The 14562-nt window shown below is 36.6% G+C and overlaps 1 protein-coding gene across 2 annotated transcripts; it reads left to right on the forward strand.

The window, feature by feature from the left end:
* Positions 1-76: 76 nt before the first annotated feature.
* On the forward strand, positions 77-13593 carry LOC124155849 (protein farnesyltransferase/geranylgeranyltransferase type-1 subunit alpha). Of its 2 annotated transcripts, XM_046529999.1 has the most exons (8): positions 77-498; positions 972-1102; positions 1211-1334; positions 2792-2887; positions 2991-3125; positions 3218-3418; positions 5688-5886; positions 13267-13593. In XM_046529999.1, the coding sequence occupies exons 1-8, from the start codon at positions 482-484 to the stop codon at positions 13405-13407; spliced, it is 1044 nt and encodes a 347-aa protein (XP_046385955.1). In that variant the 5' UTR covers positions 77-481; the 3' UTR covers positions 13408-13593. The 2 variants fall into 2 exon arrangements, with proteins under 2 accessions (XP_046385955.1, XP_046385956.1); XM_046530000.1 differs by lacking the exon at positions 77-498 and having other exon boundaries at positions 766-1102.
* The last annotated feature ends 969 nt before the right edge of the window (positions 13594-14562 follow it).

A 14562-nucleotide genomic window follows, 5' to 3' on the forward strand; every position in this document is an offset into this window, starting at 1 on the left:
TTCGCTGATAAACAATTTGGCCAGGTTTTCCGTAAGGGGATCGTTGTCCGATGTCATCTCGCTATCACTCACTATCCTCATTACTTATCCAAGCAGGAATCACCCTGAATTACACACAGAATATGAGGCTCCATAACGAACCAACTTGCCAAATCTTTCCTTGGTTGTTATACATCTTTTAACCAGTGTCAAGCTGAGGTTCCAAGTACCTCTTGGCCATCGTTGATGAACACACTTGGAGGCTCACTCGAAAGTTGGATTTTGCGGCCGCAGAAGATCCATTATGGTTTTTTTTGTTTTTCTAGCCATTTAATGCCGGTCTATGTCTCTATAAAGTTTCCCATTTCCCGAACTTCTTAATAGATCTTGTACAACTGGGTACAACTTCAGATAATCTGGCTTATATAGTCTAAACTGGTTTGCTGAAACATACAGAACTTTTTCTCAGCGGTGGAGCTTCACCCGTCCGACGAATTGCAGCATGTGGCGGCGGTCGAGGTATTTTCAGTCTTCAAAACATTTTTGGAAAATATATGCTAAAAATGGTTTAGTACCATTTTTTAGCTGTTTTTACTCTATTAATAATTTTTGTTCCTGAATCCAAAATAAACCTGCCTTTATGTATCGTTATAGTTTTTTATGATTTTACGATTGAGTCGTTTTAAAACGCGCGCCTCGAGCGTTCGAATCGATTTAATCACTATCGACTGTATGCATCTCGATTTATATTCACTCGATTTATATTCACTCGATTTTAATCGAAATATTAATAAAAGAGGGGTGAGGTCAGGCAATTCCAGGGTGTATCCGGTGTATCTTGGTGTATCTCGTAATGTGAATATTGGGGAAGCATTGTGTTGTGCTCGTTATTGGATACTTGAAGTAGAATGTGTAGGTAACTCTGATCAGTGAAGAGAGTCAATAAACTTCAGAAAATTTCCCTCTCTGTGTTAAAATAATATGGCGGATAGTAGCAGCGAGGAGCATGGAGAGGAGCCTACATGGGTTTTCTACAAAGATAGGCCTGGGTGGAAAGATGTTGTCCCTATATCGCAGTCGGATGGCCCATATCCGGTTGTTGCCATCGCATATTCAGAGAAATGTGAGTATATATGTTAGAAAATCCAAGTTACATTTTCAAGCTCAACCGGCACAACGGCTTCTTAATGTAGTAGGTATTTATTCGTGCTGTTGTCCTTGATCGTTGCAGTTCGTGATGTTTACGATTATTTCCGTGCCATTCTAAAATCCAAGGAAAAATCGGAAAGAGCCATTCAGTTAACAAAGGACGCTTTGGATTTAAACCCTGCAAATTACACCGTTTGGCAGTATAGGTATGACATTTAAGTATTTTTATCATTTGGCATGCATTTGATGAAAATATCCTAATCCCCAGCCCATGGTCTTTTCATGGAGTAGCAGAAATCACCACTTGCTGTCTAATTGCTTCCTTCTGCAGCTTTAGGTTAAGCCTCTTGTGATTCATGTTTGATTGCGTGGTTTATTGTTTCTCATTGGAGGTGTTGATGCCCTTGTATCTTCCTGCCTTGCATGTGGCGTATTAGAGGTCTTTGTAAGTAAAATTGATGCTTTATCCCTACGCATTGTGTTCTAGCAAGTAAAGAATTTGATGGTCACCATGAATTACCATGGGTGCCTCTTGGCCCAGCTTACATTATGTGTCGTTTTATTCATTGTTTGTAGGGTTATATATCTGACACTTTTCTAGACTGTCCCTCCAAACTCTCCCCGACTCTCCCTTTCTTGCCATTCCCACCCTTAAACATCTACTTTTTCCATGGAGTGGCTGCAGAGGATTCTGAGAAAGTATAATGGTTCAAAAACCTGGGTACAAGTTCATAGGACAATGTTTATGCATGGATTATCCATCTTATTCAAATAATTATTTTCAGATTTCCTCTTCATTGAATCAGATAGTCAGAGCTCTTATGTAAACTATTTTCAAACACATATGTTAAAATGCAAAATCATTCACCTTGAGGAAGTATATAATTTTACTTATATGTAGCCTTTTGAGATTATTTTTTAAATATGAACATTTATAACAGAGTAATGAAGCTCAGGAAAATGAATCTGCCTATTTAAATTTTACCTGAATGGGTAACCCCCATGTGAATGCTCAGGACAGCTGAAAAATTATGGAAAAAAGACGGTTTTTTTAAGCAAGAAAAGAATCCCTGATGCTTTAAAAAAAATTTGATGGTCAAAATTGAAAACCAGGCCTCTTTGCATTAAGTTTTGGGTCAAACTCGGGTAGTCTTGGCACTTGTGAGCTCATCTACTAGCTAAACAATCATAGTGAAGAATGTCTACCTCTCACTCAAAATTTTCTTGCTCAAAAATTGTCTAAGATGGTCCTGAGTAGATCTTCAGTGCTTTCGCCAACATTATGAAGCCTTGCACGAATCATTTAAGTATTGCTTGAATCATAGAGGTGATATCATAATAATTAGGAATTATCAAAGAAAAATATTTATCACTTGAACATTTTTGGGAAAAGTGGATGTTTTGACATTCTTCATTTTCGATCAAAAGTTATGAGAGGGTGTTTTCAATCATTTTGTCCTAGCAAATAAGTAAGCTTTGCTCAAAATTTTGTCAAAAATGATCTTATTTAATTAGTTTTGCCAAAACCATTCCCTCACAGTTGTGGATGACATGTCCGTTTGGATATAAAATCTGGAACTTAATGTTAATTAAATCAATACCAGTGCTTATTTTTTGGTAACATTTTTCTTGATGATGAAATAAAAATTGTCTTCTTTTATAGGAGAGAATTGCTAAAAAGTTTAAATAAAAATTTACATGAGGAGCTGCGATACGTGTGGCAAATGATAGAGGATAATCCAAAAAACTATCAAGTGTGGTAAATTATTAGTTACTTGTTATTCTTAGGTTTGCAACATTCATTTGAGTCTAACTTATTACCTTGAATGTACCAGGGATTCATCCATTTATTTTTATTTCAGGCATCATTGTCGAGTTGTTGTGGAATGGTTGAATGATCCATCCAGAGAACTTTTATTGACGGAAACTATTCTTGGTCAAGATGCAAAGAATTATCATGCATGGCAACATAGGCAGTGGGTCGTGAGAACTTTTAAGTGAGTTAGTGGTTGTAAGAAAAACTTCTGCCCCAGCCACTTTACTGAAAATTTGCCTGTCTGGTATTAACAATATTTTTTATCATTTCCAGCTTGTTTGATCAAGAGTTAGATTTTGTGGCACGGTTGATTGAAGATGACGTTCGAAACAATTCTGCTTGGAACCAGAGATATTTTGTAATAAATAATACAAGACTATTCACTCCAGAAGTTATTGAGAGGGAAGTCAATTATACTTTGGAAAAGATAAAAGTTGCCACCAACAATGAAAGTGCATGGAACTACCTAAGAGGGTCAGTAGATATTCTTAAATACACCAAAGGATAGATAGAAATTCTTAAGTATATTTTTTAGATGTTCTTAAGTATAATTATAGTGTTATTTTATCATTAAGTGATTCCTAGCCTTTTTGAATAAATATTCTTGATCAGTTCAGTGGTTTTGTTCTGGTTAGTCTTTCATGTGGCTCATGAAGGATACTAGGGTTCTTGAGAGAGTTTTTATTTCTGATATCTTTATGGATGAGTTAGTCAATGAAATTTATGCATGGATGATGTTTTCGACCTGGTGTGGAGTCTTTGTAACACTTGATGATATTAAATACATGCTGAAATCTTCTTCCTTTTTCATGTAGTGCACTTAATGGAGTACAGCACACTCCCAATTATCTGGGGTAATGATGGGGAGAGACAGCACAAATAATCAGAAAACAAGGATAACACAAACTTTCACTTAAATGTCTTATAATGTTCATACTTTACATAAAACAAACAATTTGTATTTTAGAGTGTTTCCCAAACTCATTGAGAGCTTTCTTCGCCAGACTGCGATCGCTTTAGCGGAAATAACAAGATTTTACTCGTATTATTACGGCCCAATATACTGGTTTCGAAAACCACGCATCCGCAGCTGCGTGATCACGTATACAGAAAAGTAGTGCATGAATGCTTCAAAACCACTGTGTTTGGAAACAACACTTTCAGGCACTACGCTTTGTAGTTGCGTCTTGCACAAGTTGCCCAGGTTGAAACTACTGTGGGAAGTGTATCCGTGATCACGGAGCATGATCGTGCACTGCGAGGCTTGGAAAACAGGAACACGGAGTAAATGCAGCTAGCGCACGATTGCTTCCGTTATACAAAGGCGATTATAATGGAAATAATAAGCCCAGTGTATCTTAGCATTCAAATGCAGTAATTCCGGTGATTTTGCGTCAGATTTAATTTTTTTTAAAAAGATCGCGGAAAATATTGAGCTAGAGTAAAAATCATGCACGGATAATCCACAACACGGATATACCACAGCCGGATAATGGGGAGTCTGCTGTATATGGAACTCAGTACTTCTCATTTTCTTTGGAGTTTCCTATTTACAAGTCTTTTTTGAGTACACATTCAGTGTGTATGTAGAGCGTGGGTTCCAAATTCTCTCTCTGAATTTGAAGTTACCTGGTTTTAAGCATTTGGTTCCTATGATATGACAAGCAATTAAGAATCAAAGAAGGCATTCGGTATTTGCCATTCATAGGAATAGAAGTCATAGCAGTATGATGGGTAATTCTGCATTCGAATAGAGCAAATACACTGGTTAAGCAGCTCACATTCCATGACAAAGTATTCACTGCTTGTCCAGGAAGAGGAGAGGAAGGGAGGGTAGGAATGGAACAATATTTGTACAACAGTAATTGCAAATATGTCTGTTTAAAAAATCCATTTATGTGTTGATGACATGAGCAATTAATTACATAAAAAATGAAAGCTTGTTTTGATCCATTCAGCAGTGTTCAAATAGAGGTAGGTTAATATTAAACAAATAGGAAATAAATTTCATAAAAAATAGTGAATTTAACATAATAACCTTAGTTACATGACACAAAGGACCAAAATCCTTATGGGGTGATATTTGTAATTGAGTGGACTGTAACTCAGCTTTTGTTTAATTTTACATTTAACCCTTGGGCTGTGGGAGTTCATGATTGTAGCTACCCTTAGCGATCCTTACGGTGAGGGAAAGTGCCCAAGTGCAGGATATCTAGGTAGCAATAAAAAGTTAGGGTAAATGCTGCAGTCAGCGTTCAAAACATTTAAAAACATTCCTGCACTCTGAGGGTTAATAACAAAATTTTTAGTATAAAGAATAATAATGCAAAAAAGCACTAAAGCCGCTACTGATGAAGGGAGATGTAGCATCATTCTTAGATACTTATTTATGCAGGAAATTTTGAAAACAAACCTAAGTCAATTGTGCTATAGAACAGGTTATTTGTTTAAAGAGTTAAGATGGTTACTTCATATTTACTTTTATTATGATTATATTACCATATTTATCTGAATATAGTCCTCCCCTTTGTTTCCCTAAATCCCCGTGGTAAAAGTAAAGAATATATTTCTACGCATTTTTAAAAATTTTTCTCAAAACTGGAGCCTCAAAATTAGGAAGGGGGACTGTATTCGAGGAATTAAGGTATTTGTTATTAAAATAATTCTATGCACATATGCTAAAACCTGGTGGTGCTATAAAGACAGTAGAGCTTAATTTAGTGAACTTATTTCCTTTTTACAGTGTTTTAGAACATCAGGAGAATGGACTAGCTGGTCAAGGAGGATTAGTGAAGCAATTTTGTGAGGAATTGTACACTTCATATCCTGCTGGTGCTAAAGGGAAGTCTCCCTATCTCTTAGCATATTTAGTGGATTTGCATGAAGAGCAGATGCAGTTGGGGATTGGAGATAAGTCAGAACATCTTAAAATAGCATTGGAGGTAATTGCCTAAGCTTAAACTTTCTTATTACATATGTTTCTGATACAGCCAATCACTGTGATAGAACCTAAATAAGTTTTATTGGGTATATAATTTCATGTTCTTTAGTTTACTACTTTTGAATGTGGAATAAGACGTTAATTGATTCTAATCACAAGTGAATCCTTTGGATGCTCCCAAACAATAATCCTCGTGGAATGAGGCCCATGGTCTTAAGTGGTTTATTGATAACCTTTACGAAGGCTTTGTCCTAAATAAATCTTCTGGTGTGGCAGAATCACATACTCCCAAGACAGTATGGTCTCAAAGGGCTCTATCGTCTTCACTTCCCATTGGGTCTTTTTTTACATATTGGCAGGTCTTAATTAATTAACATGCAATTAAGAATCAATCAAACTCTTTATTTCTGTTTTTTCTTGAGAAACTGCTAGTGATCCCAATTTTCATTTTGCCTTGATTTAACGTACTTGTTTATTAGGCTGATCATTCAGTCATAATTTTTGGAGTTTTCGTTAGGGACTTAAAAAATCAACAATGTGGGGGGATGATCCACCTATCAATAAACTCAGGGGAAGAACTAACACACCCTGAATGTGTGAATTTCACATGCCTGTGGATTAGTCACACTTGAGCTCTACCCTGATCTTTCCAAACAAACCTGATTAATTATCTTAGTAGTGATAAACAGGTAATAGTTATTGTTTTATTATCTCTCTTATCACTTCCATGATGTAGTCGTTCCATCGATATACGACTGGGTTGTCCAAAATTTTTGTCTGATTTCCCACATTTACCTTTGGATAGGACGAATGCGATGGTGGTGGGCGTAACATAGTGAAACTCCTTCATGATGCACAAAGGTTAAGAAAAGACTTAGCTGTTTCACAAAATAAAATATATTGCGACCGGTTTCGATACAGCGTATCATCATCTGGCCTTGATACGCTGTATCGAAACCGGTCGCAATATATTTTATTTTGTGAAACAGCTAAGTCTTTTCTTAACCTTTGTGCATTTGGATAGGACATTAATTCAGTGTACAAACTTAAGAATTTTTAGTGCAATTTTTTATTCTTAATTTTACTCATTTTCTCATATAGATTTTAAAATTATTATGCTCTTTTGAACAAATTACATTACTTAAATTTTTGGGCTCAATATTTTTTCATCTTACTTGCTATAAATAAATTGGCCTTGAGTTCTTGACAAATCCCCTAATGAATAATTAAATTAAATCAAATTCCTATGACAGGTATGAAAAATATCCTAATGAAAGTTCCAATGTAAAATAGCATTTTTCCATTTCAAAATTAAAATATGGAATTTGCAGCAATGGCTGCATTCATTCAGTCACCAGCCATCACTCAGCAATCACTAAAAATCAGAATACATTTTGAAAAAGATCAGTGTTTTCCATTCCGATACCTCCACTACACAAACACTCAACAATCGCCCAGCAAATAAATTCCGAAGTTGGAGAATTGGAGGTGAGCGTTTATGCTTTGGCTACTGCCAGCTGTTTGGATTCGTATTGTTGGGCTACTAGATGAGTGGATTGATTGGGTGGGCAATTGTTGAGCATTTTTGCAGTGGAGGTTTCAATTCCATATTCTCTCCAATTTATCTCCCGAGTACATTGATTATGGAGATAGATGATATCTTTATTGCTCACATTTGGCAATAAGGTGGTTTCCTACTATTTTTTTATTGCCTAAATCGAAAGATTATTACTCCTGGAGTACGCATTTCACGCTTTTAGATTTTTAAATGACGATATCTATTTTCCGCGATTAAATGAAAAGTGAAAAATTTCAAGCGCGCGAGAACGTGACGGCTAAGTATGAATGCTAGGAAAAGCCTGTGTGGCATCATTCTGGTTCCAGCTGCCACCGTGTGAGGTCACCTTGGTGCAAGGCTATGAGCGCCATTACGATGCAGGCTGCTAGCAGGTAGCGCTTGCCTTAAATAAGGATTATTAATACCCTATCAAATGAAGGAAACTTTCCAACCATAGGCAATTTTAGTAAGTGATTATTAAGAGATGTTTCCCTGAGCTCTGTGCCTCATGCATACATTGGTAATCTCAGGCGATGTAAAACTCCTGACTACTCATATAGCATCTAGGTCCCTCTGACCTCACATGGAGTGGCATCACATGGGCGCCAATCTGGCCTTTTTCAAATGAGGTTAAAATTGACCATTAACATTCATCTAATCTGGAATTTCTAAAACCAAATATGTAATCTGCATATGTATTATGAGTTCACTAATGTTGGGTAACGAATTGCAGTCAATGCCTTTGGTTTTCTTTGATGAAGGAAGCTACCCTATTCGTTGGTCTGGTTATAATGTATCCCTCTTTGAAGGTCAAATGGTTCACATCCATGGTTCTCTTGTATACCATTTTTTTGGGTTTCATTTCTACAAAAAGGACTTGCTTGATAAGTACAGTGATTATTCAGTTGTGTAATTGGTTTGAAATCATGTTGTGGTTGTAAGATCATGTGTTTAACACGAATCTAAAGGTCTCTTTAAAATTCCTCATTGCTCTAAAAGAGTAGTATTAGCTTCATATTCAATCGTTACCAAATCGTAACTTAAATTTGCACACATTTAAACCCTTCTTGAAGTAAAGCAAACATTTGAATTATACATCCTAGGTACATATTAGGAACTTATTCTAGATGAACATCCTCTTTGACTAATTATTTATTTTATTTTCCTGTTCGAACTACATACATAGATACTTATTTTTGAAAATGTCCTAACTTCTTACAAAAGTCTTGCAAGTGTTTACTTTTTGAGATGCTCATCTTAGTGCAATATGTGGCTGCATCAATGAAGTATGCCTCTTTTGTATAAAATTTATCAGGATCGTTTATTGACAAAGCTTGACCCCCTTCAAAAATTAGTATTCCAGCCAGGGGATTCCCTGAATTCAAGTATTGTTATACCGTTTTTTTCATTTTTTGGGGCAAAAGTTCATGATGTATTGCGGTGGCGATAGGTGCAAAAGTCTTGAAATGTTTCTGTTATGGTTTATATGTAGCATTTTCTGGGAAAATAATGTAAAACTTTCTCGAGGGTCTATGGAAAAATATTTAGGATGGTGGATCTGCAACCATAGTCACAAAATTTCAATAACATTACTACATATTAGGGTAAATGATGAAATAGGGTGGTTTCCTATTATTTTTTTATTGCCCTAATCGAAAGATTATTACTCCTGGAGTACGTATTTCACGCTTTTAGATTTTTAAATGACAATATCTATTTTTTGCGGTTAAATGAAAAGTGAAAATTTTCAAGCGCACGAAAACGCGACGCTTAAGTATGAATGCCGGGAAATATCTCCGTACGTCGTATTTCTAGTTCCCCCTCCCGCCCGGTGAGGTGACCTTGAGATGAGGCTTAGCGCTGATACGTCGCAGGCTGCTAGCGGGTAGCTGAGTACCTTGCTGGATGGTAGCGCTTGGCTTAGAAAAGGTTTATTAATACCTTATCAAACGAAGAAAACTTTCCGACCTTAGCCAGTTTTAATACAGTGGAACCTCGTTAAAGCGAGTACGGGCTATAGCGACACCCCCGCTTTTACGAGAGATAGTCGATGCACCGTCAACTGACCCTATAATAAGAGTGTTGAAAAATTCGTTTTTACGAGACCCTTTCGGCGTTGGCTCTCGCCATAGCGAGGGTTTCACCGCCGGAAGACTTTCATCAAGACTCCTTAACCTCTGTAACTGCTAGCGATCTGTTGGAAATGAAGTTAATGGAGTGCTCAGTCTCAAATTTATGTGGTAAACTGTCGTTCGATAAATATAATGATTGACGAAACAATGCTTTGCATGATTTTTATTCAGTGCGGCGCTTATAAATTGTTTGAATAGTTAGTCGTTATTTGAGTAAGAATATTTAGTGATGCAAAAAAACATCGCCTTTCGTCTGGATTTATGCTTACGTTTATCGGATAGATGTTTATCTGTCGCCGCACCACTCCTGTTCCTGTGTATCTGTTCGCAACAGGTATATTGGCTATTATTTGCTTCACCTCCGGTAAAGCGACAATTCGCTATAGCGAGTGTTTATTAGTGCACCGTGGGGTGTCGTTATATCGAGGTTGCACTGTAGGTGATTATTAAGACATGTTTCCCTGAGCTCTGTGCCTCATGCATGCATTGGTAACCTCAGACGATGTATAACTCCTATCCTCTCGTGTAGAAACTAGGTCCCTGTGACGTCATGTGGAGTGGAATCGCATGGGTGCCAATCTGGCCTTTTTCAAATGAGGATAAAATTTGACCCTTGCCATTCGTCTAAACCGGTATTTCAAAAACCAAATAATTTGTGTATTATGAATACACTAATGGTGGGTAACGAATCGCAATCAATGCCTTTCGTTTTCTTTGATGAAGGAAACTACCCTATTCCTTTGTGGAATTTCGATTGTGCTCCACAAATACTTGCGTGGAGACGTTACCATCTGTGCTCTTAGTAGGGGTCACTAATGTCATGTGGAGTGTGTGCTAAAAATGTCTGTTGCCATCCTCTTCTCTACCTCTGTGGGGTAATTTGTCCTTTTTTTCCATAAATACTGTACACAGGATTCTCCACTCCCATGGTTCCATTGATTCCCACTGGTCACAATTATGTAATAGCAGCACCCCAGTTGCTAGGGTACATGTCAACATACGAATTAGCCCGCTAGAGATATGAGATTCAATTAGAGATATGCTATGCAACAAAAGTAATTGTTTATTATTGCTAAAAATTAAGCTAAATTAGTTAATATTAAGCTCAATTACATAACGCCGGCCTCAGTGGCGGTGGGGTAAAGTCCTCGCCTGCCAAACCGTAGGTCATGGGTTCGAATCCCGCCTGGGTAGGTGATCCCTATCCAGGGCATGGATGTTTGTGTTGTACTTTGTTAATATTGGAAACCCTCGTTGTAAAAGGCCGTCATGTGCTGTTTACGGGGAAATTGATAATAAATAAATAACTAATAGTAAAAAAAATCACAGTTAAACATTTACAAGTGAAATGTAGTCCCTTTATATATTTTCGTACTTGTCTCTGTGGTCCAGTGGTTACGGTGTTGGAAAACTGTTCCGAATTTCCATGATCAATTCCTGTACATGGTAACTTTTTTACATAATTCCTTTCTACTTTTTCTTTTACAGAAGACTTCTTTTCACAATTATTTTCATGATTTTCACTGAAATTTTCACTTTTTTCTGTGCGAGGAATTTTTTTGTGTTCAGGCAGCATGCAATGTTTTCCCATTTTTTCACATGGAAGCTTCGTTTGAATTATTTTATGTACATATTTCCTTGTTGCAACCCAATGCATTTTTAAGAAACACATGTACTTGGAGTCTAGTGTGATATAATAGGAATATGTACATCAGACATCGCGAGTGTACAAATACATTTCCTTGCACAGCATTAAAATTTTCAGTGGAAGTCATGAAAATAATTGTGAATTGCAGGTTTCTGCAGAGGAAAGAGTAGAAGGATATATTGAAAAAAAAAATGCTGGACTCGATCTTATCACCTCAGGGCACCGACCATGACAATACATATTTTAATGGAGTTCTGAAGGGAATTTCAAAGCCATACATGTACAGTAAAACCTCTATATAGTGAACCTCTTTACATCATAAACCTCCATAGATCATACCACCCCTACGGTCCCGTCTGATTTACATGTAAATTTATAGGCAAACCTCTTTGTAGTGAACCTCTTTATATCATAAAACCTCCACTTATCATACCAAGGAGATACCCCCGAGACGGCCTAACTACCTCCGCAAATCGTACCAATACAACTAGAGACCATTAATGCAGCCGCGATTACGTACATGGAATGACATTTTCGGCAATAGATGTTTCACTCTTTTTTTTCTTATATACCTTATCATGCTGTAATTTTCACCCTAATCATTAGTTATGGCCATTTTGTTCCATATGAGAGCATATACCTAACAGTAATTAAGAAAAAAGGTATCCAACTATCCCAATCATTTTAAGTGACTGTTGAATTGAGAGAGATCACATCATTTTCTCTCGAATCATGGTAAAAATCATGCGATAGCGCTCACTTTCTGTAATTATCAAATAATAAATATATGTTCACTGATGCGTGCTTGTTTGTTTAAACATATAAATATAACGGTTTAAAAGACAGTAGTGCCTTTCATTTCCAAAGGATATGAAAAAATGGTGCCTATCACTAAAACCTCTCTATAGTGAACCTCCATACATCAAATTGCCCAAATTTTGGTCCCCTCCATTACGATGTAAAGAGGTTTTACTGTTTATTGAAACCTGCCGGTCCTTGCGCCACGAGTGACTAAAGTTGAAGTGCGAATTAATGCATGGAGACCGGTTACACAGTTACGCAGCAACTGGTTCCTAGTGGAGCCTCCTGTAGTGATATAAACTTTTTTGATTTTTGATATAAATTATATGATTTTTCCCTGGTTAAATATATAATAATATGTAATATCATAATTGTAAGTATAATATTTGAATAGGTTTGTTAAAGGTTTATTCATAGGTTGGTGGAAATATAGGAAGTTCATGGTATTGGTAAACATGTGCCATATATGTCTGAATATGGTCCCCCCTTTTTTTCCAAAAATGCCCATGGTAACAATAAAGGGGGGGACTATATTCAAATGCATTTTTTAAAATTTTCCCAAAACTGAAGCCTCAAAATTAGGGGGGGGGGACTATATGCGGAGAAATACGGTACATAAAATTTATCTTTAAAAAAAATAGCTTTTTATACTGATATTTATGTTCTTATGGATATTTTTTTCATTTTTTGCTTATTTCAGATGAAAAATGAATTTTCCCATGAATATTTCAAAACATTTCTGTTCATGGCCGCTCTCTTTTAATTTACTTGATTAATTTGATTTCTTCATTCCAGACTTTGAATTATTTAAGTTAGGTTATGCATGAATAATTGCCAGCCTCGGTGGCGGCAGGGTAAAGTCCTCGCCTGCCAAACCGAAGGTCGCGGGTTCGAGTCCCGCCTGGGTAAGTTACCCTTTCCCAGGGCATGGATGTTTGTGATTGTTAAATGTTATCAACCCCGATGTAAAGGCCTAACTGTGCTGTTTTCGGTGGTGTGTGAAATAAATAAAATAAATTAAAAAAATAAAATTAAGGATGTTATTGCTTTTTGTTATGACTCGTTAGCAATCTTTCATGAACTAAAAGGTCTTTATGGTATTTTTATTTAACTTGAAGTGCCATTCTAGGATAAATACTGATGTCACTTGATAATTCATGATTTATATTTTAAAACATATTCATGCGTAATGTGCATAATAGAAATTACAATCAGTTATACTCATTGTATCAATTTTTTTAGATATGTGAATCCCTGGCTGCTGAACATGACACTATCAGGAGAGGATATTGGAATTATGTGGCGCAAAGTTTAGAAAAGCGATTCAAGAATGGAAGTGATGCAAATTGTGAACAACCTGCAGCAGCTTCAGGAGACTCTTGAGCAAACCTAAATTAATGTCTTTTATTTCTTCTGTCCATATTGAAGCCATAGAAATGCATCTGTATCTCATTTATATGAATCATTCCTAAGGAAGTTATTTATTTTTAAGTTGCAATTTTCTCTCTCATGCCATGTGTATCATTAAGATTGAGTATATAAATAAAAATAGTCCAGAAGTGAAATCCACCCCAGACATTTCTTTTTTACAAATTTCCTTTGATGAATTTGAATGCAGTAATTCCTAAGATGCCCTTCAGTCCTATTCAGTTTCATATTGTTAAAAATTAAACTTATTGCTTAGTCGTAAAATACATAAATATATTGTGGATTGTCTTTGTTGAGGGGAAAAATTAAAATTATCAAGGTTATACAGTGAGTCCTCGTTCTACGTCACCCCGTCTAACATCATTTCGCGATAACGTCACGAAAATTTTGAGACCGTCATTCTTTTATCGCACCTTCGCTTCGCGATAATGTCTAGTCTTTTAAATTTCACGCAAAAAAAAGGCGAAGCCGCGGGCATTGTAGCTTGTTCGTTTTGTGGGCGGTAATACAGTCAGTCTAAGCAAAGTGTAAAATGGTGTGTTTATTCTTAATTGCGATTACGGTTTTAGCAAAAATTTCTGCAAAATGAATTCTTACGTAGGTGCGCAAGGTTTTACTTGACATAATGGTTTTCAGGAACCTTAAAAGTGATTTCAAGGCATTTTTCCGTGTAGAACTCGGAGTTTTTGTCGTCACTTTTTTTGCCGAGTTCACAATAATTTTGGTTCCTGTAACTGTGACGATGTTTCAGCGATGATGATGCCCAGGCGACGCTCACCCGGGCGACCACCATAGCGAAGCCGAAAAGCAAATGCTGGAAGATACAAAAATGGAGAAGGATTTACGTCACTGCTGCTATTGTCGTCGATGAAGACAGGAACTCGTATTTATGCGATAGTTTGGCATTCCCACCGTAAAAAATGACCCACACATGATACGCTTACATTTTTTTCGCATAGGAATTGTGAGGTCTAGGAGCCGATATTCACTTTTTACATTGTTTCTTATGGGATATTATGCTTCGATTAACGTCATTTCGTTTATCGTCGCATTTTTCAGGAACGGTAAGTGACGTTAAACGAGGACTCACTGTATCTTTTTGGGGCCTTC

This window comes from Ischnura elegans, chromosome 3 (assembly GCF_921293095.1).
Source record: "Ischnura elegans chromosome 3, ioIscEleg1.1, whole genome shotgun sequence".
Lineage (NCBI taxonomy): Eukaryota > Metazoa > Arthropoda > Insecta > Odonata > Coenagrionidae > Ischnura > Ischnura elegans.